This window comes from Triturus cristatus, chromosome 11 (genome assembly GCF_964204655.1).
Source record: "Triturus cristatus chromosome 11, aTriCri1.1, whole genome shotgun sequence".
Taxonomy (NCBI): domain Eukaryota; kingdom Metazoa; phylum Chordata; class Amphibia; order Caudata; family Salamandridae; genus Triturus; species Triturus cristatus.
In genome coordinates this window covers 183286516-183312982 of record NC_140594.1, presented here as the reverse complement: position 1 = coordinate 183312982, position 26467 = coordinate 183286516, and the positions used below count along the sequence as shown (strand labels likewise).

The following is a 26467-nucleotide window of genomic DNA, read 5'->3' as shown; positions in this document are numbered from 1 at the left end:
ACTCGACACCAACTCCCCAGACGTCGCCTTCCTGACGGAGACCTGGCTGAACCCCTCCTCGGCACCAGACATCGCCATAGCCATCCCGGAAGGCTACAAGATCACCCGCCAGGAACGCACCAACGGAGTAGGAGGAGGAATTGCCATCATCCACAGAAACACTCTCAAAATCTCGACAGACACCAACAACACCCTCAGCACCGCTGAACACCTGCACTTCCAAATCCACACCGACCCAAACACCACCCTCAGAGGCACCCTCATCTACAGACCCCCCGGACCCTGACCGCAGTTCAGCGACTCCATCGCCGACTTCATCAGCACACACGCCCTCGCCTCCACGGACTACATCCTCCTCGGGGACCTGAACTTCCACCTGGAGAACAACAATGACTCCAACTCCTCCACTTTGATCGACAACCTCGCAACCTCGGACTCAGACAACTCGTCACAAAACCCACCCACTCCGCCAGCCACACACTGGACCCCATCTTCTCAGCAAGCTCCCACGATTCTTCAACCGCACCACCAAACTCCACTGGACTGACCACCGCGGCATCCACTTCACCTTCCGGAAACCGACCACACACCACCGCACTCAGCAGATGCCTCGCCGTAGCTGGAGCAAGGTCACTAAGGACCAGCTAACCACCGCCCTCACCCAGAGCCCACCCGCAGACCCAACCGACCCAGACGCCGCAGCCCGCAACCTCAGACAATGGATCGACGACTGCACCAATACCCTCGCCCCGCTCAAGAAACCCCAAAACACCCACACAAGCAAGAGAGCCAGCTGGTTCACCGAAGACCTCCAGGCTTCCAAGCAAACCTGCCGAAAAAAACTGGATACGTGAACGAACACCGGAAAGCTACACAGCCCACAAGAACGCCACCCCAGACACCACCACCTCATCAGATCCGCCAAAAGGACCTCCTTCAAAGACCGCCTAGACAACAACGCACACAACAGCAAAGAGCTCTTCAGCATCGTGAAGGAACTCTCAAACGCCAGCTCCAACACCAATGACATCCCACCGTCACAAGACCTGTGTGACTCGCTGGCCACCTTCTTCCATCGCAAGATCGCAGACATCCACAACAGCTTCGACGCCGTCACCCCCCGGCAACCCACCAAGACTCCTGCTCCCACGATGACCACCACCCGCACCAACCACCTGCTCGCCTGGACCAACATCAATGACAACACCACCATCAAGATCATGAACACCATCCACTCCGGATCCCCGGAAGACCCCTGCCCACACCATATCTTCAACAAAGCCAGCAGCACCATCGCACCCCATCTCCGGAAAACCATCAACATCTCCTTCGAGACAGCGACCTTCCCGGAGAGCTGGAAGCATGCAGAGATCAAAGCCTTACTCAAAAAACCCAAGGCGGATCCAAGGACCTCAAGAACTTCCGACCCATCTCCCTGCTCCCGTTCCCGGCGAAGGACATCGAAAAGGCCATGAACAAACAACTGACCAGCTTCCTCAAAGAGAACAACATCCTGGACCCGTCCCAGTCCGGGTTCCGCAGCAACCACAGCACCGAAACTGCCCTCACCGCCGCCACCGACATCAGGACCCTGCTTGACAATGGAGAAACCACGGCCCTCATCCTCCTGGACCTGTCAGCCCCCTTCGACACGGTCTGCCACCGCACACTAAGAACACACCTCCACGATGCCGGAATCCAAGAGAAGGCCTTGTGACTGGACCACCTCTTTCCTCTCTGGCAGAACTCAGATCGTCCGCCTCCCCCCCCTTCCACTCCAAAGCCACCAAGATCATCTGTGGCGTACCCCAAGGCTCATCTCTCAGCCCAAAGTTGTTCAACGTCTACATGGCACCACTCGCCCACGTCGCACGACGGCACGACCTCAACATCATCTCATACGCCAACGACACCCAGCTGATCCTCTCCCTCACCAAAGACCCCCACATCGCCAAATCCAACCTCCACGAAGGAATGAAGGCCGTCGCCGACTGGATGAGAAACAGCCGACTGAAGCTGAAGTCGGACAAGACGGAGGTCCTCATCCTCGGACCCACCGCCTCGGCCTGGGACGACTCCTGGTGGCCGACCGCACTAGGAGCACCCCCTACACCCACCGACCACGCACGCATCCTAGGGGTCAATCTCGACTCCACCCTCTCCATGACGAAGCAGGTTCCACGCCGTCTCCTCTTCCTGCTTCAACACCCTCCGCATGCTTCGCAGGATCTTCAAGTGGATCCCCACTGCAACCAGAAGGACGGTCACCCAAGCCCTCGTTAGCAGTAGACTGGACTACGGCAACGCACTCTATGCAGGAGCCCTGGCCAAACTCCTGAAACTGCTCCAACGCATCCAGAACGCCTTTGCACGCCTGATCCTCGACATCCCTCGCCGCAGCCACATCACACCCCACCTGAGAGACCTGCACTGGCTCCCCATCAACAAGAGGATAACCTTCAAGCTCCTCACCCACGCACACAAGGCACTCCACGACACCGGACCAGCGTATCTCAACAGCCGACTCAGCCTCTACACCTCCACCCGCCAGGGCCGATCCGCAGACCGCCGGCGGCAGATCATTCTCCCACCTCGCCGCCAGGACATGGAACACCCTCCCCACCCACCTACGGCAGACCGAAGACCTCCTAACCTTCAGGAGACTCCTCAAGACCTGGCTCTTCGAACAGTAGCAGCGTCCCCCCCCCAGCGCCTTGAGACCCTCACGGGTATGTAGTGCGCTTTATAAATGCTATGATTGATTGATTGATTGATCTGCATCCAGGAATCTTGGTTCCCCTCTGACCTTGTTCTAGGACTGATATTTTGTTTTAGGCTGTAATGTTGCCCTATCTAGGAAAGGGCATGCAAAAATACTAATTTAAAATGGAATTGTATTAGTATCATGGATACTTCCAATCCTTTCCAGGCTGTAAAAACGACCCCAATCTTGGGTGAGAGCATGAAGGATCCTTTTTTAGTTGTAAATGCTTACATTCTCCAAAATTCACATCATAATAAATTGTTATCTGACCTTTTCACTTTTTTAAGCAAGGTTACAGTTCAGAGGTGAACTCCAGGTTATCTTAGTTGGAGATTTAAATTGTAAGGTTTCTAACCACTCTATCAGCTTGTTTGCGAACAATAAAAGAGAAGAAGCGTTACATATTCCCCCAATCCACTTTCTGTCAAAAGTGAAAACAGATCAGAGAGGACAATTACTCCTTGGCCTACTAAGAAAGAATAACTGTGATTATAAATGGTAGATTTGTTTATGACTCTCCTGCCCAATTTACTCATAAATCTCTGCTGGGCTACTCCATAATTGATTACCTCATTGCCTCTTATTCTGCTTTTAATCTTATATCTGATTTGCAAATTAAAGACAGTCCGCTTAGTGATCATAGAACTTTAGTTTTTTCTATAGAGTTTAGTAAGTCATCAGTGGGCTCACGGGAATTTGATGAAGTTTAATAAGAACTCTGGTAGAAAGCAATGGATCCCCGCCAGGATTTCGAAACTAAAAGGGTTATTGGAAAGGGCATCCAGTGACTTAGGTCTCTAAAAAGCAAATATATGTCGAACCCTTTGTCAATTTATGAAGCATATTATTAGTAAAGCTCACCAGAAACATTCTAAATCATATCATAAACCTTTGTGCTGTCCTCTCTATGAACAAAAATAAATATATTGGCTAGAATTCAATTAATCTCTTTATCAAAGGAAAAAGCACAGTACTTTAGATACGTCAGATGCTCCTAAGTATATGCTGCCTTCATTGACTTTTCTACAGCCTTTCATAAAGTTGATCGCCCAACCCTATGGAATAAATTGTCTAAGCTCCAAATGCCTGCAACCCTACTGCATTGAATTATTGCCCTACACTCCACTATCTGATGTCAGGTACTGTAAGATGGGGGTTGGAGGCTAATTGCGGTTATTCTAACAAACAATTATCTGAAGAAGGGGTGTCTGCTTGCACTGTTGATATTTTCTCTTTATATATTTGACCTACTTAGTTTCTTATGTAAACTGTCGAGTTACACCCCCCTCAGCCCCCCAAAGTATCGGGATCGCCCAGTGACCTGCCTGTTGTATGCAGATGACATAGTTATTCTCGATTTAACCTTATCAAGGTTTCAATAGTCATCTTGCTGCTTTACAGCAGTTTGCTGGATCACACTTTTTGAAAATCAATTCTTTGAAAAGGAAAGTTAAGTTTTCCAGTGTAAAAGATTGGCTAACCATTCCAATCATTCATGGCACCATTGCATGCAAAAATTGGAAATAGTTAGACCTTTTGCAGTCCAAGGGAAAATGATGTGATGCACATTAAATGACTCCAAACACATATCTAATATCATCAGTAAGGCACAATTACAGGCTAAATGCCTGGGTGCATTTTACAATACTACAGGACAGAGGCACCTTTTCCATCTTTTGTCTGCGTATTAGGCCAAAATCCCACCCACTATTATATGCGGTTGAGTTAATTGATAAATGTCTATATTTTATAGGAATTTCAAATATGCACTAGGGCAATTTGAACTGGATCAAAGATTGGTATAATTTGTGTCGTCAGCCTAGTTACAAACCTTTCTCAAGAAGGCCTCTCTTAATCCAAGTCTTCTTTTGGATATTGGCTCTTGCAGCAAAAAAGGAACATTTGAAGTGGTAATGAACTCATCTATCTTGAAAAGCCACATTACGTGACATGGAATATGGCCAACGGTGTCAGAAACCTCTGGACATTGAGTTAAAATATCGTACCATTAAAAGTTTTAAGGTCTAAATGGTACGGAACATCAAGCACATATAACCTTTGTAACCTTGGAGTCCAGGATTTGAAACGTGTTATTTGTTTGTCCAGTCTTATTGTTATATCGCTTTAAGCTGTTTAGAACTTTTTTTTTTTATATTTATGTCCGACTGCTGAAGCTATACATTTACTGTTCAATCCACCCAATGAAAATTTTTGTATTCAACTTTTAAAAATATTTAAAAATTTGTATTGAATGAGTCCGCAAAATCCTTATCTCTGATCATGTTTATTGAATGTACTGTAGGGGGTAAGTAGCTTTATTGTATTAATATTATGCTGCTTACCTTTGTATTGTTTGAACTTTTTCTTTTTTTGTTGGCCTCTTAGGAGTTCCAAATTGTGAAATAAAAACTTGTTTCCCATTAAAGCTTAAGCGAAAAAGCAATAATCAATTCCAATTTTGCGAGAGAACCTGCTAAGACAGGGTTTGTTGTGACTGCATAGAATTCCTCTCTGTAGTTGAATTTTAAATTGTCACTGTACTATATTAGTTCTGTAGTTAACACACTTTGTAAAATCAAGCAATTCATTTGAGCCGCTGAGATACCATATTAAGCTAAATGTTAGATGATGCCATGCGCCTTGACTTTGACTTTAATGCATAATCTTCCCATATTTTCATAAATATTTCAACGATCTGGACAGACAATTCAACCTGAAACATGGAAGAACTGTACACTGGTTTGAGGAACGACACCCAATCTAAAAGAACCTACAGAAAAATGCAGAAAACAAAAGCACTAAAAAATTAACAGTAATGTGTTAGGAGATGTGAATTTCCCATATGTTCTTCTTCCAAGACCCAAATCCTAATGGGATGAATGAATACCTTCATGTATATCTAGAGGAATTCTATTTTAGCAGGCGGGGGACACAATGAATGTACCAAAAGCAGCAGCTCATTTGTTTTGAGTCATCCAGTCTCTGTAATGGATGGAAGTTTAAGAAGCACAATTATGGTGGGAGCGAAATCACTTTTGAGCTGACGAGCAGGCTATTTTCAGTTAGCTGCAGAGTGAAAGAAAGGGCCCAATGTAGGGACCAGGAGGAAAGTACATGGGTGGGAGATTGTTACTTAGGCGAGTAGTGGGAGAAGATTGGTCGGGATTGCAAACAGATAGTCTGTTTGCCTACTATTATGCATGCATTTTACTGTGTTGCTCCTAGGTAACATGACTACTCTTCCTATAGGTGAGGTGACAGAGAAGTGGGAACATGCCTGAAATCAGAAAATAAAATCCTGGAGTTTATTGGGAGAGGACAGTCTCCCACTTATTATAGACTGATTATGTAAAGGACTATTACTTACCCAGTAAGCATGTGTTCTTGGCATGTAGAGCTGTAGATTCACATGCTTTGCATACTCCTGCCATCTAGTGTTGGGTACGGATGTTTGCAAGTTGTTTTTCTTCGAAGAAGTCTTTCCAGTCACAAGGTAAGGTGACTCTTCCATTAGGTGATAATGCGCATGAGAATCAACTCCATTATTAGATTGTTTTCCAGAAGAGGGTGAGAATGGAGAAAGTGTAGTAGAGAGGTCCATGCGTATATACTGTAAAGAGAACTGCAGCTACAGGTGTCTGGGGAGGGTGCATGTGACTCTACAGCTCTACATGCCAAGAACAGATGCTTACTGGATAAGTAACATAATTAGATCGAGGCATATGTGCTGTAGATACACATGCTTTACATAGATTATATAGCAGTATTCTCCCAAAGCGGCGGCAAACCAGTAGATGTTGAAGTTGTCTGGAAAAGTGTCTTGAGCACTGCCTGCCCTACATTGGCTTGTTGGCGTGCTAACACATCCACACAATAGTGTTTAGTAAATGTGTGTGGTGTGGACCATGTTGCTGCTTTTCAGATTGCAGCTATAGGAATGTTATCTAAAAAGGCCATAGATGCCCCTATTTGTTAAGTGGAACATGTTCTAGGGGGTATAGATAAAGTTATTTTAGCTTTAGCATAGCAAGTTTGAATGCATTTAACAATCCATCTGGAAATGCCCGATTTAAAAATAAGATTGCCTTTTTGAGGTGGAGCAAATGAAACAAAAAGTTGCTTTGTCTTACAAAAATCTTTTGTCCTTTCAATATAATACAATAATGCTCTTCTGACATCACATGTGTGAAGAGCTCTCTCTGCTACGGAATCCGGTTGAGTGAAGAACACAGGTAACTAAAACTGATTGGCTAAGATGAAATGTAGAAGCTACTTTAGGGAGACATTTTGGGTTGGTGTGAATAACTACCCTATCCTTATGAAGAGGAAAGTAGGGTTCTTCTAAAGTTAATGCCTGTAGCTCACCAACTCTCCTTAATGAAGTGATTGCAATGAGGAAGGCAACCTTCCATGAAAGGAACTGTAAAGGACAATTGTGCAAAGGCTCAAAGGGTGTGCCCATGAGTCTTCTAAGTACAATGTAAAGATTCCACACCAGTGCCGGAGGTATTCTGGGTAGAATGACTCTTTAAGCCCTCCATGAAGGCTTTAATCACAGGAACTTTGAACAAAGATAAATACTGTCTGTTTTACAAATAAGCAGCAACTGCTGCAAGGTGCAACCTAATAGATGTATAAGCTAGACCAGTTTGCTGAAGATGCAGAAGGTAAATAATGTTTTGAACAGAAGCATCTAAAGGATTAATCTTGTTATTACAATAGATAATAAATTGTTTCTGTTTTGCTGCATAACAGGCTCTGGTGGTAGGCTTTCTTGCTTCTTTCAAGGTATGCATACAGTCTGGTGGCAGATTCAAATATCCAAACTCTATGACTTCAGGAGCCAAATCGCTAAATTGAGCTCCTTTGGGTTTGGGTGCCTGATTTCTCAAGGGTTCTGAGGGAGAAGGCTGGAGTTGATATGCAGCTTTTGATGTGGAACCACAGATAGTTCTAACAGTGCGGTGAACTATGGTTGACAAGCCCATGTGGGGGCTACTAGAATCAGTGTGAGTGATGTTTGAATGAGCTTCCGAACCAGAAACGGAAAGATTGGGAGGCAGACTAATGTAGGCACATATCCCTGACCATTTCATCCATGCGGCATTGCCTTTGGGGAGGGGGTTTAGGAACCTGGAGGCAAAGTTTGGCCATTTTGGGTTGTCCACTGTGGCGAACAGATCTATTAGTAGGAATCCTGATTCTCGAAAGTATTGAAGGAGAACTTGGGGATGAAGTTCCCACTCGTGTATTTGCTGTCTATTTCTGCTGAGGAGGTTGTCAATCTGATTGTTCACCCCTGGAAGGTGTACTGATAGAAGATGAATTATGTGATGGATTGCCCAGCTCCAAATGGTCTGAGAGAGGTGTGACAGTTTGAGAGTTTGTGTCCCCCCTGTTTTTGTATATAGTCAGACCCTCCAGCATTTCGCGATTCACAAAAAAAATCGCGAATCAGCTGCAATATTTTACAAAACATTGTCTACCAGGAGACCGCAAAACAAACAATGCCCTTCTATTGGCTGTGCGCACACACGTCACTACGTGCCGCGGTCCACCCATCCAATATCTGCTTCCTCCTGGCCTCTTTGTGTTTTGCTGGTGTATATCGGTCACTGTAACCGACAGAAATAAACACCTCTCTCGTTTACCGTCCCTTTAAAGGACATGCTGTTTAATTCCCGTGTGTTGGGCCCAAGCAAAAGTGAAAGGAAATGGAGGAAGCAAACGTACAGGGAAAGTGTGGGAAGTGCTCTAACTTCTATCCGTGGCCCTCAGAAGAGTTAACACCTCAATGGCTCTCCTGGAGTTGCCCGCCCTGGACATGCTTGGCTGCCCTCTCCATTGTGTGGTCTGCCCTTCCTTTGATTTCTGCCTGTGTTTGTTTATTAGCCCCAGTGGCCGGTGTTCAGTCTGCGACTCTGACTGCACCCTTGTCTTCCGTACCCCCAGCCTAGGAGCTGATAAACATGTCCTGTGCCTTTCGAGGTTAAACATGAACATCATTTACACCTGCTGCTGTCTGCACCTGCTTCTCGATATGACGCATTAGAAAAGAAATACCTCTTCCCGCCCCCTCGGCTTAGGGGGTATTAGTCTGACTTCTGCCAGAAGGTGGACTACTCTGTTCAGTGACTATGGGAGTTTGACAAAGTTCAGCACCTCTGAAAGGCCCAAAGGACTGGGCAAGGGCGTAACATTGGAGGGGGCAACTCTTCCGGGGTCCCAAACCCTTGAGATGTGCCCCATTCCTCTCAAGGTCATTGAATGCAGTATAATCTTGCACTATCTGCTTGGTCACATAGAGACACAATGTGACATTGACACAGGGCGGGGAGACGTAAACCCTTGCTTTGGGCAGATGTTGGCACAGTAAGGTGAACAGGTGAGGGGTTCTCCCTTTCCCATCATAGTGGGGATGAGCGACTTGAATACTTCTCAGCTGAATGAGGAGTGCTGGGTGTCAGGGTTGAATACCACTGCTCACATGGTCGGGTTGCCTCGTTCTGTCATATATTAATCAGACCCTCCAGCATTTTGTGATTCACACAAATATCGCAAAATCATCTGACTAGCGCGATGGCTGCAGTATATACAATTTTGGCTGCGATATTTACAAAAAAGTGTCTACAGGGAGACAGCAAAACAAATCATGCCCTTTTATTGGCTGTGCGCACACGTCACTACGTGCCGTCGTCCAATATCTGCTTCCTCCTGGCCAAGCTATGAGAGGCGACGTTCGCATTACAAATTCCCATTTTTGATTCAATGAGAGAGGAAGTCAGTTTCTAGCCATGGGAGACTTTTGCAGCAGATTATCTATCAGAGGAAGTGCTGGAGTGCAGACATATGTAGGTCATCAATTTCATGGCCACGTTGTGTTATATACCTGAATGAATTGACAGAAGCAGCAAAATACCATTCGGTGCAGCACACTATACTAAGTGCAGATTTTTAGCTTCAGTGTTTTAAGCCACGCCCTTAATTACATCGACTTCGCCCCTATGAGAGACCCCCAAGGTTTTTCATCCTACTTCGAGCCCGGCACACATCTCTGCTGTTACTTAATTGCAGACCTCATTCCAGACCTAAGTCACGTGCAGATGGAGATGGGCAGATTGGTATAGAAGAACACTCACTCTGGCCTGGAGGCAAACACTCCTCTTGGCCCACAGGTGTAGCACATTCTGGATGGGTCCAGGAGGCAGCGATTCCCCGGCAGCGGTGCATACATGGTTGCTACTTACCTTCGTCAACGATATATCTGTAAGAAATGTTAGTTATAGATTCCTTACCTTAGAATTACCCCCAGGTGTCAGACTGGATCCGGAAAGGTTTTTCGTCAGCAGTAACTCGTCGTTGTCGTCGGGATGACGTCACAGCAGCTACTTAGATGCCGCCCTCGCGCTCTGACGTCCGTTCTGTACATGACTTTACGCGCCAGAAACGCAGAGCCATGCAAGACACTGACCACTGGTGCACAAAACTAGGTCCCTGAAAGGAAGTCTTTAACCCTAGAAATCAGTTTGCAGAACGGGGGAGATGGGTGGGGTGGTAAGGAATCTACAACCAACTAATCTTTAGTTACCAAAGGTAAGTAACTTGTACATCTAAAAGGAACACGTTAGCTATAGATTCTTTACCTTAGAATAGATACCCCAGCAATACCAACTCCGGTGGTGGGTCTGCGAACCAAGATCACACCAGAAAGTCCTGGAGAACAGAACCGCCAAAGAAGCTGTCTCTCCGGACTTGGCTGTCCAGGCAGTAGTGTTTTGTAAACGTGTGCGGCGATGCCCACGTGGCTGCCTGGCAGATGTCATTTAGAGGAATTCCTCTTCCCAAGGCAGTAGTGGCCGCTGTCGCCCTGGTGGAATGGGCACATAGCCCGACTGGAGGCTCTTTTTTAGCCAGAGAATAACATGCCTTAATACACAAGACGACCCATCGAAAAACCACCTTAGGAAGGATAGATGGACGGGTCCTGAGAACCACCTTGTCCGGATGGACAGACAGGAAAGGAGGTTTGGAAATAAAAAGCCTGGAGCTCACTCACCCTTCTAGCAGAAGTGATGGCTACGAGGAAAGCAGTCTTAAGAGTCAAGTCCCTTAAAGGACAGTTATGAAGCGGCTCAAAGGGAGCGAACATTAAATAGGTAAGAACAAGAATCAAGTCCCACTGAGGCATAACGAAGGGGATTGGAGGAAAAAGATGCATAAAGCCTTTTAAGAAACGGTTAACTACCGGGGACTTAAAAAGAGAATGTTGATCTGGCAGCCGAAGGAAGGCAGCGATGGCTGAAAGATAGTCTTTGATAGTGCCCAGAGCAGAGCCCTGCTGGGCTAAAGAAAGAAGGAACAAGTGAACTTTAGAAAGAGGGGCAGAAAGGGGATCCATAGCCTTTGTTGTGCACCATGCCACAAACTTGTTCCACCGGCAGGCGTATATCGTCTTAGTGGAGGGACTCTTGGCTATGAAGATTACGTCACAGACTTCGGGAGGCAGGTCGAAAGAGTTCAACTGCCGCCGCTCAATCTCCACGCAAGGAGGGGGAGACTGGACAGGTTCGGATGGAGGACCGTCCCCGGCTGCTGCGACAGAAGATCCTCCCGAAGAGGCAGTCTGGTCGGAGGATCGATGGCCATGTTGAGCAAATCAGGATACCAGACTCTCCGTGCCCAATCCGGAGCCACAAGAATGACTTGGGCCCAGTCGCGCCTGATCTTCAGCATTCTGGGCAGAAGTGGTATAGCCGGAAAGGAGTACAACAGACCGCAACTCCACTCGCGACAAAAAGCGTCGCCGAGCGAGTGCCACCTTGGAAATTACAACGCGTAGAGCTGATGACATTGCGCGTTCTCTTCGGTGGCGAATAGATCTAACCAAGGCTTTCCCCACTGTCGAAAGAGACCTTGCACCACCTCCGAGTGAAGACACCATTCGTGATCCATCATGCACCTGCGGCTGAGTTCGTCCGCCCTGGCGCTCAGAGAACCTGCTAGGTGTTGAACCACCAGGGATATGCCCTGATGTTCCAGCCATGTACAGAGGCGAAGGGCCTCCTGACAGAGGGTCCATGACCCCACCCGCCCTGTTTGTTGCAGTCCCACATGGTGGTGGTGTTGTCTGAGAACACCTGCACTACTTTACCTCGGACTGAGGGAAGGAATGCTTTCAGTGCAAGACAAATTGCCCGGAGCTCCAGAAGGTTGATGTGAAGACCGGACTCCGCTGGAGACCAGAGGCCTCTGAACTCCGCCTCTCCCATATGGCCACCCCATCCCAGAAGGGATGTGTCCGTCACCACCATGTGTTCTGGTTGGGGAAGGGAGATGGATCTGCCATTGACCCAATCCTGGTTCGTGAGCCACTACTGCAGTTGTCGAGCAGTGCCCTCTGAGATCTGGACGCAATCGGACAGATTCCCCTGATGCTGCGCCTACTGGAACTTTAGGTCCCACTGCAGAGCCCGCATATGCCACCTGGCATGATCGACCAGCAAGATGCAGGAGGCCATGAGGCCCAGCAGCCTCAAAGTCATTCTGACCGAAACCAGGGATAGAGGCTGAAAGATCGGAATCATAGCCTGAATATCCCAGACTCGCTGTTCGGGAGGATAGACCCGAAACCACGTCGTGTCCAGAACCGCTCCGATGAAGAGCATCTCCTGAGAGGGAATCATGTGAGACTTCGGCACATTGATGGAGAACCCCAGCTGATGCAGGAGGTCGACCGTAGTCTGGAGGTGGGAGACGACTGCCTGGGGCAAGCCCACCTTCAACAGCCAGTCGTCTAGATAGGGGAATACTGAAACCCCTGATCTGCACAGATGAGCTGCGACCACCGCCATCACTTTCGTGAACACCCGAGGGGTGCTGGTAAGGCCAAAGGGGAGCACGGTAAATTGAAAATGCTTGTAGCCTACCGTGAACCTTAGGTAATGCCGGTGGGCCGGCAGGACGGGGATGAGAAAATAAGCATCATGCAAGTCCAACGCTACCATCCAGTCTTCCGGGTTGAGGGCAGACAAGACCTGAGCAAGTGTCAACATCTTGAACTTCTCCTTCCAACGAAGCTATTGACATCCCTGAGGTCCAAGATAGGACGAAGGCCCTTGTCCTTCTTGGGGACCAGAAAGTAGTGGAAGTAACCACCACGACCTACGTCTGGGACAGGAATGCACTCGATGGCTCTCTTGACCAAGAGAGCCGTAACTTCCTGCTGGAGAAGGACCAGATGATCCACCGACATGCGGCGGTATCTCGGTGGCATGGCTGGAGGGGTAGTCTCGAAGGGGAGGGAGTAGCCCCTTTGGACTATTTGTAAAACCCACCTGTCCGACGTGATGGTGCGCCAGTGGGGGAGGTGATGGCAAATCCTGCTACCCACTGGCGTTTGATGGGCCTGAAAGGTCAGACTAGGACGGTTTGGAGTCTGCTGCAGAGGTGGGGGGGGGGGCCCGGAACCACGATGGTTGTTCCCACTTGCCCGGCCGAAAAAAGGATGGGTAATTTACTGTGGCCTGTGACTCCCTTCTGTAGCCACGAAAGGGGCGAAAAGCGGACTGCCCAGGGCAGGTGGGGAGGCCCAAGGACTTGGCCGTAGCCCGTGAGTCCTTGAAATGCTCTAGAGAGTTGTCTGCTTTGTCACTAAAAAGGCGACGGCCATCAAAGGGCATGTCCATCCTGGTGTTCTGGACATACCCGGAAATGCCAGTGGACCTCGTAAACGTTTCTGCATCCCTTCCGGCGGCAACAGGCTGGGAGACCACTGCCCGGGCCTCCTCTGGACACCGAGGCAGCACCTGCGCCACCGTATCCCACACCGAGTGGGAATAACGGCCCAAGAGACATGCGGTGTTTACGGACCGCAGTCCTAAGCTGGCGTAAGAGAACATTTTCTTACCAAGGTGGTACAGCTTCTTGGATTCCTTTGCCAGTGGAGCGGTAGGAAATGCGCTTTTGGAAGTGGAGGCTTGGACTACCAAGCTCTCTGGGGTGGGGTGTTGGGAGAGGAAAGTGGGGTCGCCCGGAGCCGGGCGGTGGCGTAGGGCAATCATCCTGTCCACGGGAGCCACCGTGTTGGGCCTGGACCACGTGCCCAAAAGGACGTCAGTGAGGGCCTCATTAAACGGCAGCAGGGGCTCTGAAGAGCTCGCAGCCGGTTGAAGCACCTCTGTCAGGAGGTTAGTCCTGACCGCCACCGTAGGAAGCTCGAGGTGAAGAGCCTCAGCAGCCCTACCCAACACCACTGCGTACGACGCTCCCTCCTCTGTAGCCACGGTAGGAGGAGACAATATGCCAAGGTCAGGGAAAGTGTCGAGACCACTGGCATCCCCCAGTTCCTCTCTCCAGTCCTGGTCAGAACCCAGCTGGTCAGTTAAAGGGTCACATGACCCCTCCCAGTCCTCCTCCTCATCGTCTGGATGCCACTCAGATTGAAAAGAGGCTCCAGGAGTGAACAGGGACACAAAAACCCCCCTCGGCACCGGGTCCGGCGGATCAGCTGACCGACGAGAAGTCGAAGAGCGACGATGCTTCTTCGACTTCTTATTCTTCGACTTACCCGACCTCGAGCACGAAGACTTTGAAGCCGAATGGTGATGGCTCCGTGACCGGTCCCTCGACCTCCCTCTCGCCGGGACCTCGAACGCCATGGAGCAGACTGCCGGTGCTCAAGCAGCTTTCACGACCGCTCCTGCAAAGCCTTAGGGTCGTGGTCGCGCTTCAGGCAAAAAAGACTCACACGATGCATATCCGTCCCCGACGTCATTCGATGACAGGAACCGCAGGCCTTGAAACCGGGCATCCCTCGTGCACAGTCAGTCGAAGACTCGAAAAAAAAGTCGACAAAGTTGAGAAAAAGTTAGTCAAAAAATGACTGAGGTACCGCTCTTCCCGGATCTGCGCTGGCTGGCGCTGAAAAATAAAGAACTGACGTCAGCGCGAGGGCAGCATCTAAGTAGCTGCTACAACGTCATCCCGGCGACCGCAACGGCGATGACTGACACGGAGCCGACCGACGCCACCTTCCGACGCGCATAGACGAAAACACTTTCCAGATCCAGTCTGACGTCTGGGGGTAATTCAAAGGTAAGGAATCTATAACGAAGTTGTTTCTTCCAGATTTCCATTTTTGTGCCGCTAAATTTGCAAATCTATGCCGCAATATCCTGGGGGGTCTGTATAGTACATAGCTGTCATGTTGTCAGTGTGGAGTAAGACAACTTTGCCTATAAGGTGAGACTGAAAAGCTTTCAGCGCTAGAAATACTGCTAGAAGCTCCAGATAGTTGATATGTAGATGTTTGTTCTTGGTGTCCTAGAGACCCTGGATTGTGTAATCGTGGAGATGGGCACCCCAACCCGATAGCGATGCATCCAATGTTAGCACGATATGTGGAACAGGGTCGATGAAAGGACGCCCTTTTGAGAAATTTTGTGGATTCCACCACTGCAGAGAGCGATGGGTGCGGCTGTCTACCAACACTAGATCGGTCAATTGACGCTGTGACTGATTCCATTGGCTTGATAAGCATTCTTGGAGGGGACGCATGTGTAGTCTTGCATGAGCCACTATTTCAATGCATGACGCCATCATTTCTAGCAATTGCATGAATGTTCTGGCTGGTAATTTTTTTGTTAGCCTGGAACTGAAATAACAGTTTGAATATTGCGAATTCTGGCTGCATTGGGAGAGGCTAGAGCTTTTTGAGTGTCGCGAGTCGCTCCAATATAAGATTGTGTCTGTGAAGGCTGCAGGTGAGACTTTTGCACGTTTACCGCAAAGCCCAACCGGTGGAGTAAGTCTAGCGTGATCTCAGTGTGTTGTAGACATTTTTGGTGTGTGCTGGCTTTTATGAGCCAGTCGTCTAAGTACGGGAAGACGTGGATCTGTTGTCTTCTAAGATGAGCTGCCAGTACTGCTAGACATTTGGTGAACACTCTTGGGGCAGTAGTTACTCTGAATGGGAGGGGGGGCAGGGGGGGGGGGGGGGTGGAGAGTAGGCACGTAATGTTTGTTAGGGAAATGGGTGTTTTGCGTTGAGGCATTTCTACCCCTACCGTAAGAATTGTTTCCTCTATACCCTCCTCTATAAAAACCTCTAGAGGGAGACAATGAATATGCTACTTACCAGTATGCATCTGTTCTTGGCATGTAGGGCTGCTGACATTCATATCTGTGCATAGATCGCCGCCTAGTGTTGGGTCCGGATGATTGCACATTGTTGTCCTGGAAGAGTCTTCGAAGTATCACGAGATAGGTGGCTCCTCCCCTGGACTACAGTGCGCATGGGCATCCTCTCCATCGTTAGATTGTTTTTCGCCATTGTGGCAGTGATGGAGTAGATACAGTAAGTGATGACCATGCTATACAGTAATTCTGAGTGCTGCAGCCGCTACAGGCGCCCGGGAGGAGGGTGGGCGATATGAATGTCAGCAGCCCTATATGCCAAGAACAGATGCATACTGGTAAGTAGCATATTCAGTTCGAGGCATGTGGGCTGCTGAATTCATATCTGTGCATAGAATACATAGCAGTACCTCCTATTAGCGGCGGCTACCAGTGCCAGCTGCAGCAGTCTGAAAAAGAGTTTTGAGAACAGCCTGTCCTACAGCTGCCTGCTGTTTTGAGTGTACATCTACACAGTAGTGTTTGGTAAATGTATGTATAGTGGACCATGTGGCTGCTCTACATATTTCCTGTAAAGGAATGTTTCCCAGGAAAGCCATGGACGCCCCTAACTTTCGTGTTGAGTGGGCTCGTGGGGGAATCGTTAATGTGCGTTTAGCTTTTTGATAACAAATTTGGATACATTTAACGATCCATCTGGCTATACCTGCTTTGGAAATGGCGTTGCCCTTGTGTTGTGGAGAGAAGGCAACGAAGAGTTGTTTTGCCTTCCTAAAGTTTTTAGTTCTGTCAATATAGTACATGAGGGCCCTCTTTACATCTAGTGTGTGGAGCATTCTCTCAGCGACATTTTGTGGGTTTTGAAAGAAAACAGCCAGTTGAATGGTTTGGTTCATGTGGAACTGCGATATTACTTTAGGCATGAATTTGGGGTTGGTACGTAGTACGACCCGGTTTGCGTGAACCTGTATGAATGGCTCTTGAATGGTTAGTGAATGGAGTTCACTAACTCTCCTTAAGGAAGTGATGGCAACCAGGAAAGCCACTTTCCAGGTGAGGAATTGAATCTCACATGAATGGAGAGGTTCAAAGGGCGGACCCATTAGTCTGGTGAGGACCAAGTTGAGGTTCCACACCGGTGCTGGGGGGTGCCTTGGGGGAATCACCCGTTTAAGTCCTTCCAAGAAGGTTTTGATGGCAGGCACTCTGAATAAAGAGAGGTGCTGCCTGTTTTGGAGATAGGCTGCTATTGCGGTTAAATGGATACGTATTGAGGTGTATGCCAGATTGCATCGGTATAGGTGTAATAGATAGCAGATTATGTTCTGAATAGATGCGTCTAGCGGGTTAATGTGATTGTTGTTGCAATAAATGACAAACCTCTTCCATTTAGCTGCATAGCAAGCTCTGGTAGTGGGTCTCCTGGCCTCCTTGATGATCTCCATACAGTCAGGTGGCAGGTTTAGGTAGCCAAACTCTAGGACTTCAGGAGCCAGATTGCCAGGTTCAGCTGTTGCGGATCTGGGTGCTGAATTTCTCCATGGTTCTGCGTCAAAAGCGCGGGTTTGATCCGCAGCCTTTGATGCGGCACCACGGAAAGCTCCAGAAAGGTGGTGTACCATGGCTGGCGCGCCCACGTTGGAGCAACCAGGATGAGTGTCAGTGAGTGCTGTCGCAGTTTGCGTGCCACCAGCGGTATTAACGGCGCTGGGGGAAAAGCGTACGCAAATCTGCCGGACCAGTTCATCCATATCGCATTGCCCTGCGACTGTGGATGTGGGAACCTGGCGGCAAAGCTTTGGCATTTTCGTTTGTGGCGAATAGGTCTATCTCTGGATGACCCCACTGCTGGAAGTACGGTTGGAGTACTGATGGGTGTAGCTCCCACTCGTGCATCTGGTGGCTGTGTCTGCTGAGCAGATCCGCCATCTGGTTGTCCTTGCCGGGGAGGTGTTCCGCCATGAGGAATATGTTCCTTTGAATGGCCCACTTCCACATGCTCTGAGCCAGATGAGACAACTGTGGAGAGTGTGTTCCTCCCTGCTTCTGTATGTAGTACATGGCAGTCATGTTGTCCGTCCGGATCAACACGACCTTGTTGCACAGGTGTACTTTGAATGCCTTCATGGCTAGGAAGATTGCCATCAGTTCCAGAAGGTTGATGTGCATCTTCTTTTGTTGTGTAGTCCATAGTCCCTGCACTGTGTAATTGAGTACATGAGCTCCCCATCCTTGGAGAGACGCGTCCACTGTCAGTGTGATTTGTGGAACAGGCTCTTGGAACGGTCGACCTTTGCAAAGGTTTTGTGGATTCCACCAATGCAGAGAGTTGTATGCCCGACCGCTCACCAACACTAGGTCTTTTAGTTGCCCGTGAGCCTGATTCCATTGACGTGCTAGGCACTCCTGAAGCGGGCGCATATGTAGTCTGGCGTGTGGGACTATGAAAATGCAGGAGGCCATCATGCCTATCAACTGCATGAACACTCGCGCCGGAAGGGAGTGTTGAGGTTTGAATTTCGAGATCAGCAGTTGCATGCTGTTGATTCTCACTAAAGTTGGCTGAGCTGTGGCAGCCAGAGTGTTGATTGTCGCGCCTAAGTACTGTTGTACGTGCGCAGGTTGGAGACTTGATTTTGGGTAATTTAGTGAGAATCCCAGATCGTGAAGAAGGTGAATGGTGTGGGACATGTGGGTGGCACATTGTTGTGCTGACTTGGCCTGAACTAGCCAGTCGTCCAGATAAGGGAAGACGTGAATATTTTGTCTTCGCAGATGCGCGGCCACTGTTGCCAGGCACTTGGTAAAGACCCTGGGTGCTGTTGTTACTCCGAAGGGGAGAACTTTGAACTGATAGTGATTCCCTTGAATAGTGAATCTGAGGTATTTCCTGTGTGAAGGGTCTATTGGTATGTGGAAGTATGCATCCTTCAGGTCTAGCGTAGCTAGGAAATCCCCCTGACTGAGTAGTGGGAGAACCTGCTGGAGGGTGAGCATATGGAAATGCTCCGATAGTATATATAGGTTTAGGGGTCGCAGGTCTAGGATAGGTCTGAGCGAGCCGTCCTTTTTTGGGATTAAGAAGTACAGAGAGTACATCCCTGTGCCCTGCTGGGCGATGGGCACTACTTCTATGGCCCCTTTTGCGAGCATAGCAAGCACTTCTTGCTGGAGTAAATCCAAGTGTTCGGCTGACATAGGACGGTGCCTTGGTGGTATGTTGGGTGGGGTGGAAGTTAGTTCTAGACAGTACCCATGTTGGATGATGTCCCTGACCCACCTGTCCGTGGTGATGTTCTTCCATGCGGACAGGAACAGCTGGAGTCGTCCCCCGACAGGTGTTAAGTGGTCGGGGGGTAAGGAGAGGGCGTCACTGTTTGTTCTTTGGGGAGGACCTGGTGTTGCCATAGCCACGTCCCCTGCCCTTGGTGCTGGATCCACGATATCCACCCCTGTTGTTTTTGTCGTAGGTGCTTTGTGTGCCACCTTTAGTATACTGTTGTTGTGACCCCTGACCCCTTGACGTTCCCCTATTTCCGGTGCGACGAAAGGAGCCACTACGAAATTGTTGCGTTTGTAGAGCCCCCATAGATTTCGCAGTGTCTGTGTCTTTCTTTATTTTCTCTAGGGTAGTGTCAACGTCTGGGCCAAATAAGAATTCTGTGTTAACTGGTAAGTTCAGGATATTGTTTTGGATCTCGGGTTTGAAGCCTGAGATGCGTAACCAGGCATGGCGTCGCAGCATGACACTTGTGTTTATTGCCCTGGCCGCTGTGTCAGCTGCGTCTAGGGCGCATTTTATGGATGCATTAGTGAGGAGTTGTCCTTCTCTAATGAGGAGTTCCGCTGACTCTTTATACTCCTCTGGTAGATGTTGGAGCAGTGACTCCAGCGTGTCCTAATGTGACCTGTCATAACGTGCCAGGAGTGCCTGTGTATTGGCAATGCGCAGGATATTCGCTGCTTGCGCTGCAATGCGTTTGCCCGATGTTTCAAGTACTTTTGACTCTTTGTCTGGGGGAGGAGCATCACCAGTTGTCTGTGAGTGGGCTCTTTTGCGAGCGTTGGCAACCACCATAGAGTCTAATGGCAACGGACCCCTAATGTATTTAGAGTCACCAGGTGCAGGCTTATATTTCTTTTCAATCCTGGGGTTTAACACCCGGGCTCTTGTGGTGTCCTTGAAAATGTCTTTGGCAGGTTTCAGAACCCCTTTTAGCATGGGCAGAGTTTTGACAGTCCTTTCTGAAGATGCGAAGGTGTCAAGCAGGAAGTCTTCCTCAATGGCGTCAGAATGTAGCTCCACCCCATGATGAGCAGCAGCCCGTTCGATGAGGGCATTAAATGCGGCCGTGTCCTCTGTAGGAGATGTTTTAATGTTGTAGAGTTGCGCATCCTGAGTATGTGGCGCGATACTTTGGTCTGTGGGGTCATCCCACGCCTGATCAGGGTCTTGTAGTGGTTCATCGGGATCTACGTCCCTGGGGTAGATGGTATCCTCCCCGCCATATTCCTGCATTGGGTCCGATTCGGAAGGGGTAGGAGAAAAGGACTGCGGATCCAAGTGGAGGGGATGGAAGTGTTCTTGTAGCACTGGTTCCTGCTCCGCCGGCAGCTTGCGTTTAAGAGGAATTTTGTATGGCACCTCTTCCCTGACTGGAGTTATTTTGCGCTTGTGGAGCATTAACTTGCCAGTGTCGGCGTCGATAAATTGTGGCCCCGAAGAATCTTGTTCTGTTAGGCCAGTGGTGGTGGATTGTGTGTGGAGGACACGTGTCCGAATTTGAAATAGTTTCGGTGCCGATGTCGGTGGCAGCCCAAATGTGATGTTGGTGGGCTCCGAGTGCACTCTACAGGGTGAGGTAGTGTCGGGACCCGAGGTAGAGTGGAGGGCTACCCGGTCACGGATGCGTCGTAGAGATGCAGAGACCTGCTGCACATCAAACTGAGATGGTGGTTTGGTGGGCACCTTGGTAGTAGACGTCGAGGCCGACCCCGACTTTTTTGTCGGAAGGGGGTCACTGGTCTGAAGGGATGCATCGACAGTCGACGTAGTCGAGGACTTATTCGGCATTGGTGCTTTAGGCGTCGACGTAGCCGAGGCGGCCATCTTGACTGCGGAGGTTACGGCCTTCGGTGTCGGCGCCGAAGGTCTGGGTGCCTTGTGGTGCCCGAGGGCGCGCTTCTTCTGTGCGTCGACCGCATCTGCTGCGGTGAGCTCAGCGCCGAAGTCTCTCTGTACGCGGTCGGAGCCGACGACTTTTTTCGGCGCCGGGGCAGTGGATTGTTTCGACGCCTTTGATCCGACCACCACCAGTTTCACTTTCGATTTTGAAGGGACTGGAGCGATGGATGTGCTTGGGTTTAACAACCCGGTCGTCTTTGGTAATAATGGCTCTTGCAGAGTGTTCGAGGCCGGGCCGGAAGGCGGGGCCGAGGAACCATGTATTAGGTCTTGGGTAAGGCCCGAAGGCGATCCCTCGACCGGAGCCTGATGACGATGTACAGTTTCGACCTCCGTTTCGACGGATTGGCCTAGCTCTTCGGGAGAGCTGTCTTCTTCGGCCCCATAGGCTTCGTCGAAGTCCCCTACCTCGTCGACGGCTTCTTCACGTCGAAAGATCAGTTCGTCATCGTTGTCCGATTGGGAACCATGTTCTGAAGCGGGGCTAGAGACTATTTCATCCACGCTCTCGGCGTCCTCGTCCTCGGTGCTGAATATATTGGTGGGTGCGGGCGCTGCCTGCTGCGCCTCGAGCCTCACTGCCCGTCGGTTCCGCAGAGTCTTCTTGGATCGGAACCGTGCACAGGCCATGCATTTGGATTCGTTGTGATCCGGCGAGAGACATTTATTACAGACTGGGTGGACGTCGATATGAGGGTACTTGGCGTGGCACAACGGACACCTCTTGAACGGAGTCCTCGCTTCCATCGTCGATCGAGCGTCGAAGTTAGGACCAATTCGGTACGAAAGTCGGAAGAGGGTGTGGAGCACTAGAGCTAGTAGTCGACACCGAACGGTAACTGTACCGACGAAGACTATAGGCCTTTTGGCCTAAAACTAAGTATTCCGAAGTTGAGCTAAGATAGTTGCATCCGAACCCAATGGCGGAAAAAAACAATCCAAGGATGGAGAGGATGCCCATGCGCACTGTAGTCCAGGGGAGGAGCCACCTATCTCGTGATACTTCGAAGACTCTTCCAGGACAACAATGTGCAATCATCCGGACCCAACACTAGGCGGCGATCTATGCACAGATATGAATTCAGCAGCCCACATGCCTCAAACTTGGGTATTGCCTTTATAAGAGGAAGTTGGGTCTGAGGATGTGGTTTTGGACCATACTCTGTAAAAGGAGCGACAAAAGGAGCCTCCATTTGATGGGGACTGAAGAGCTCCCATGGACTTTGCCACTTCTGTGTCCTTTTTCATTTTTTCTAAACCCTGATTGACTTCAGGTGTTGTTTGTCAAAGGAGGTGTTTAACATAGATTGCTGAACCTCAGGTTTAAAACCTGAAATCCTAAGCCATGCATGCCTTCTGAGGAGAATGCTGGTATTTATCTCTCAAGCAGCAGTGTCAGCAGCATCTAAAGCACATCTGATAGAGTTAGAAATGAGTTTGCCCTCATGAACCAACTCTTGTGCCTTGCTCCATCTCATCCCCGTGTGCCCTGTCATACCTAGCTAGTAGACCCTGTGTATTTGTAATGCACCAGTGATTAGCAGCTTGAATGGCTACACGTTTCCCTGAAGTATCTATGAGCTTAGATTATTTATCTGGGGTAGGAGCATCACCAGAAGTTTGAGAATTAGCTCTTTTGCGAGCATTGGACACTACAAGGGAGTCAAGAGGCAGTTGACAATTAATGAAGATAGGATCAGATGGCGAAGGATTATATTTTTTAGCGACTCTAGGAGTCAAAATGAGTGCTCGCACGGGGTCTTTGAAGAGGTCATCCAACATGCCTCATCATGCACTTCAGCATTGTGAGTGTCTGGCTTGACCTGTGTGTGGACCCAAGTATTTCAAATAAAAAGTCCTCTTCTAATGGCTCTTTATGTAACGCCACCCCATGGTACTCTGCTGCTTTAGCAATGAGTTCCTGATAAGCCACATTATCGTCTTGTGGGGATGGCTTTGCAGGATAAAGGTCTGGGTCTCTGTCTGACGGAGGGTCAATGGTGTAATCCTTCCATGGGTCTACAGGTAATTGAGTATCATCCTCTTCAGGTTGTGAAACTGGAGATCCCTGAGGTATAATGTGTAAAGGATCTAAATGTGGAGAAGAGGGCAGAGGTGGAGAGGATAAACAGGGCTGGTAGCCACGTCTTCCTTCTTCTTTAAAGGAATCTTATAGTTAGGATCATCAGAAGGAAGCTTGCGTTTAACTGGAGATTTAGCATGAATATGTCTTGTATCAGGGTTGATATAAATCTTTTATTTGGGATCCAGATTGGGATGAACAAGCGAATAACCTTTGGCATGACCCAAAATGTTTCTTAGCAACCGGACTCACGACAGTGCACCTTGAATGTTTCAAGTTCCATATCATGACTTTATACAAGGAGGTTCTGCAGGGCTTTCCTCTGAGCTCTATGCTCTTTAACATCTTTGCAGCCCCCCTAGCCCAAGTGCTAATATCATGTGGCTTTGAAGTCATCTCATATGCAGACGGCACTCAATTGATCTCTTTGGGACTCAATCGTGAATCCACCAAAATCAGACTTGGTGGCATGAGGAAAATTGCCTCTTGGATGGCCTTGAATTTTCTACAGCTGAACGGAGATAAGACTGAGATTCTGCTGTCTGGCAAGGGCCATGCACATTGGTCGGATGACTGGTGGCCTTCTGACTTAGGTTATATCCCCCACCCTAAAAAGGTGTTAAAAGAAATTTGATATCCTGGTTGATGAGAACCTCTTTATTAGAGAGCAGATAGGATCCACTTGATGTGCCTGTTTTGAGATCATGCATATGCTCAGAAAGGTCTTTCAGTCGCTTTCTTTACATACTAGAACAACTTTCACACTCACTCATTGTAAGCGGTCTGGCTTATGGCAATGCCCTTCTAGCGGCTAATGATTCGTTCTCCAAGTTGCAAGTGGTTAGAACACCACTGCTCCGTTGGTTTGCAAACTTCCTCCTTGCTCCCCCGTTGGAGCCCAGATTAAAATGTCTTTACGGGCTTCCAGTAAGAAAATGTCCTCTATTCAAACTCTTGTGTGCTTGGTTCACATATTTTTAGTTGCTAAGGACCCATTCTATCTTCAAGAGAAACTCTAACCAGATCTTCATAATCAAAAACTCAGATCTAAAGGACAGCTTCTGCTAATTGAACTTTCCGCTTGCAAATTTTTGTGTGTGTTTCAGTAGGGCTTACCCCCTCCTTAGCCTTCTCAATGTAAGCTCCTTTAGCAACACATTCTCTCTGTTTCATCTATATAACATCTAGAACTTCAGATCATATCCTTTTCGCTTTTCTGAAAACTATTGCTACCAACTCTATTGAATTCCCTTCCAAATTAAATCAACATTATTTATGTTGGTATTCATAAGTAATTTACTGTTCTGCTTCAGAGTACTCACAATTCTTATGTTTGCTTTATATTCTGTCTTTCATAGCAGTCAGACATCTCACCTTATCTTCAACTTTGATGGCTAACTATGCTCTTTCATCATGCACTGTAAGACTTCTTGTTCACAGCCATGACTTATTTATAAACTGATCCCATGGGCTTGTCTAGCACTTGTTCTTACACTTCTAGCCTTCTTGCAGTAAAAGTAAAGAACCAATCAGTTTACATGATGTGTGAATTAATCAAGCATACCCTTAATTAAAATACCCTTAATTAAAAGCTCGCTGAAAGCCCACTTTCTTAACTTATTCGACTAACCTTTATCTAAAGGCTGAAAGTTGGTTGTTTTACTGATGTTTTCATGAGATCTTTTGTATCACTATTTTTCCGTCATATACAGCACTTTAGATACAGTCATTAATTAGACTAACAATACATAAAACTGTTCTCATATCAACAAATTTAAACATTCACAACAGTTGGTGGCAGACATTCACTTTATAAGAAAGTGTTCAAACTGATCAGATTTCTTACCATTCCAACTGAAGCTCTGTAGGGTATCTCGTAATAGTTTACAGTCTTTGTTATACTGCCATGCTTCCTGCATCAGTTCATTCAATTTCTCATCTTCATTCTCACCTAGAAAAATAATTATATATTAGGACTACCAGGCAACAACTTCTTCATTGGTAATTTTCAGACTCCGCTTGTCAATATTTTCTTACTGCACTAAATATCAAGCATGTATTTACATTCTCTGTTTTAAACTATTTCAGCATCAGACAAGCAAGCAATTACATTTAATGATACACAGGCAACCACCGAACCAAAAGTCTTAAAGAATGTAGTATTGTACAAGCAACCAAGATTGCAGTTTCTGTTCAACTCACAAAAGCTAATCTTGAAAACTGGCTATAATGAAGACCCTTCATGGCAAAGAAGATTGATAGCCAAAGATGACTTCATATGTCTTCTGATATCAAAAAGTCAAAATGTCTTGGCTGTTCTTGTAGACCAGACTGTATTATGACAATGAATTCCAAGAGAGCTCTAATTGGTCCTTTATTAAATCAGATACAATCATTTGATTATGGGCTTTTGCTGACAAAGATATGTAATAGAGGAAAATAACGATATGTTATGGACAAATGAATAAAGGATATGGTGCATGAATTTTTAAATATAGATGGTTTTGCAAATTCATTTCTTCTATTGGCATCCTTCAAGAAATGGCATGACATTTTAGGGACCTGAAGGACAGGTAACCTTGCACTGCTAGAAAAGATATAGCCATACCTTTACAGTGCAATGATCCACAAGCTCATATTTCTTTTAGGTAATTGCATTTTCACTTCATCTCTTTCCACCACATGAACTTTATTCTTCAAAAAACACATAGGCAGGCTTGCCATTGAATTCACTTGTACATACTACACATGCACACACACACACACACACACTAACACAACACTTGAGTGGACTAAAATGTCAGAACCTTTACCAGCCTGTGGTAGAATGCACTGAGCAATCACGTCTCGTAGCTTTTCCAAAGCAATATTCGAGTCTTCCGTCCCATTTTCAGGGTCATGGATATAAACTCCATCTTTAGGTTTCGTGCTAAAAAAAAGTTGGAGAGAAAATTGGCATGTTAATATGAAAAGAACACAATGTATTAGTGCTCTTAGAACAGTGCACAAAAGAATAGGGATGTCAGGCTTACGTGTCCCAACAAGATTTTTAACATACAAGAACAAACATGTGCTTACTTGCAATTCTTATTTTCCATCACCATTTTCATTAATTAAAGAAACACTATACTATCGCTGCCTATATACAGACTCCTGGAACACTTTAATTAGGGAAAACATCTTTTGAAAATGGTTAAAACATTGCAGATCTGAACATACTGAATCCACCTGATTAAAACCTTACTTAAGCAGGCATTAGGGGCTATTTTCAACTTCTACTTTTACAAAGCAAAAAGATCAC

At 47.7% G+C, this 26467-nt stretch overlaps 1 protein-coding gene across 6 annotated transcripts in view; it reads right to left on the bottom strand.

The window, feature by feature from the left end:
• The window catches only part of MAPKAPK5 (MAPK activated protein kinase 5), a 480082-nt gene that overhangs the window by 13639 nt on the left and 439976 nt on the right, over positions 1 to 26467 (bottom strand). For 3 of the 6 annotated variants that reach the window (XM_085636242.1, XM_085636247.1, XM_085636244.1), the window contains 2 exons: positions 25980 to 26095; positions 25013 to 25117 (listed from right to left, as the gene is read on the bottom strand). In XM_085636242.1, coding sequence (XP_085492368.1) covers positions 25013 to 25117; positions 25980 to 26095 — 221 coding nt within the window. Of the gene's footprint in view, positions 1 to 25012; positions 25118 to 25973; positions 26096 to 26467 lie in introns of all 6 variants that reach the window. The other 3 variants (XM_085636241.1, XM_085636245.1, XM_085636243.1) reach the window with 1 other exon arrangement.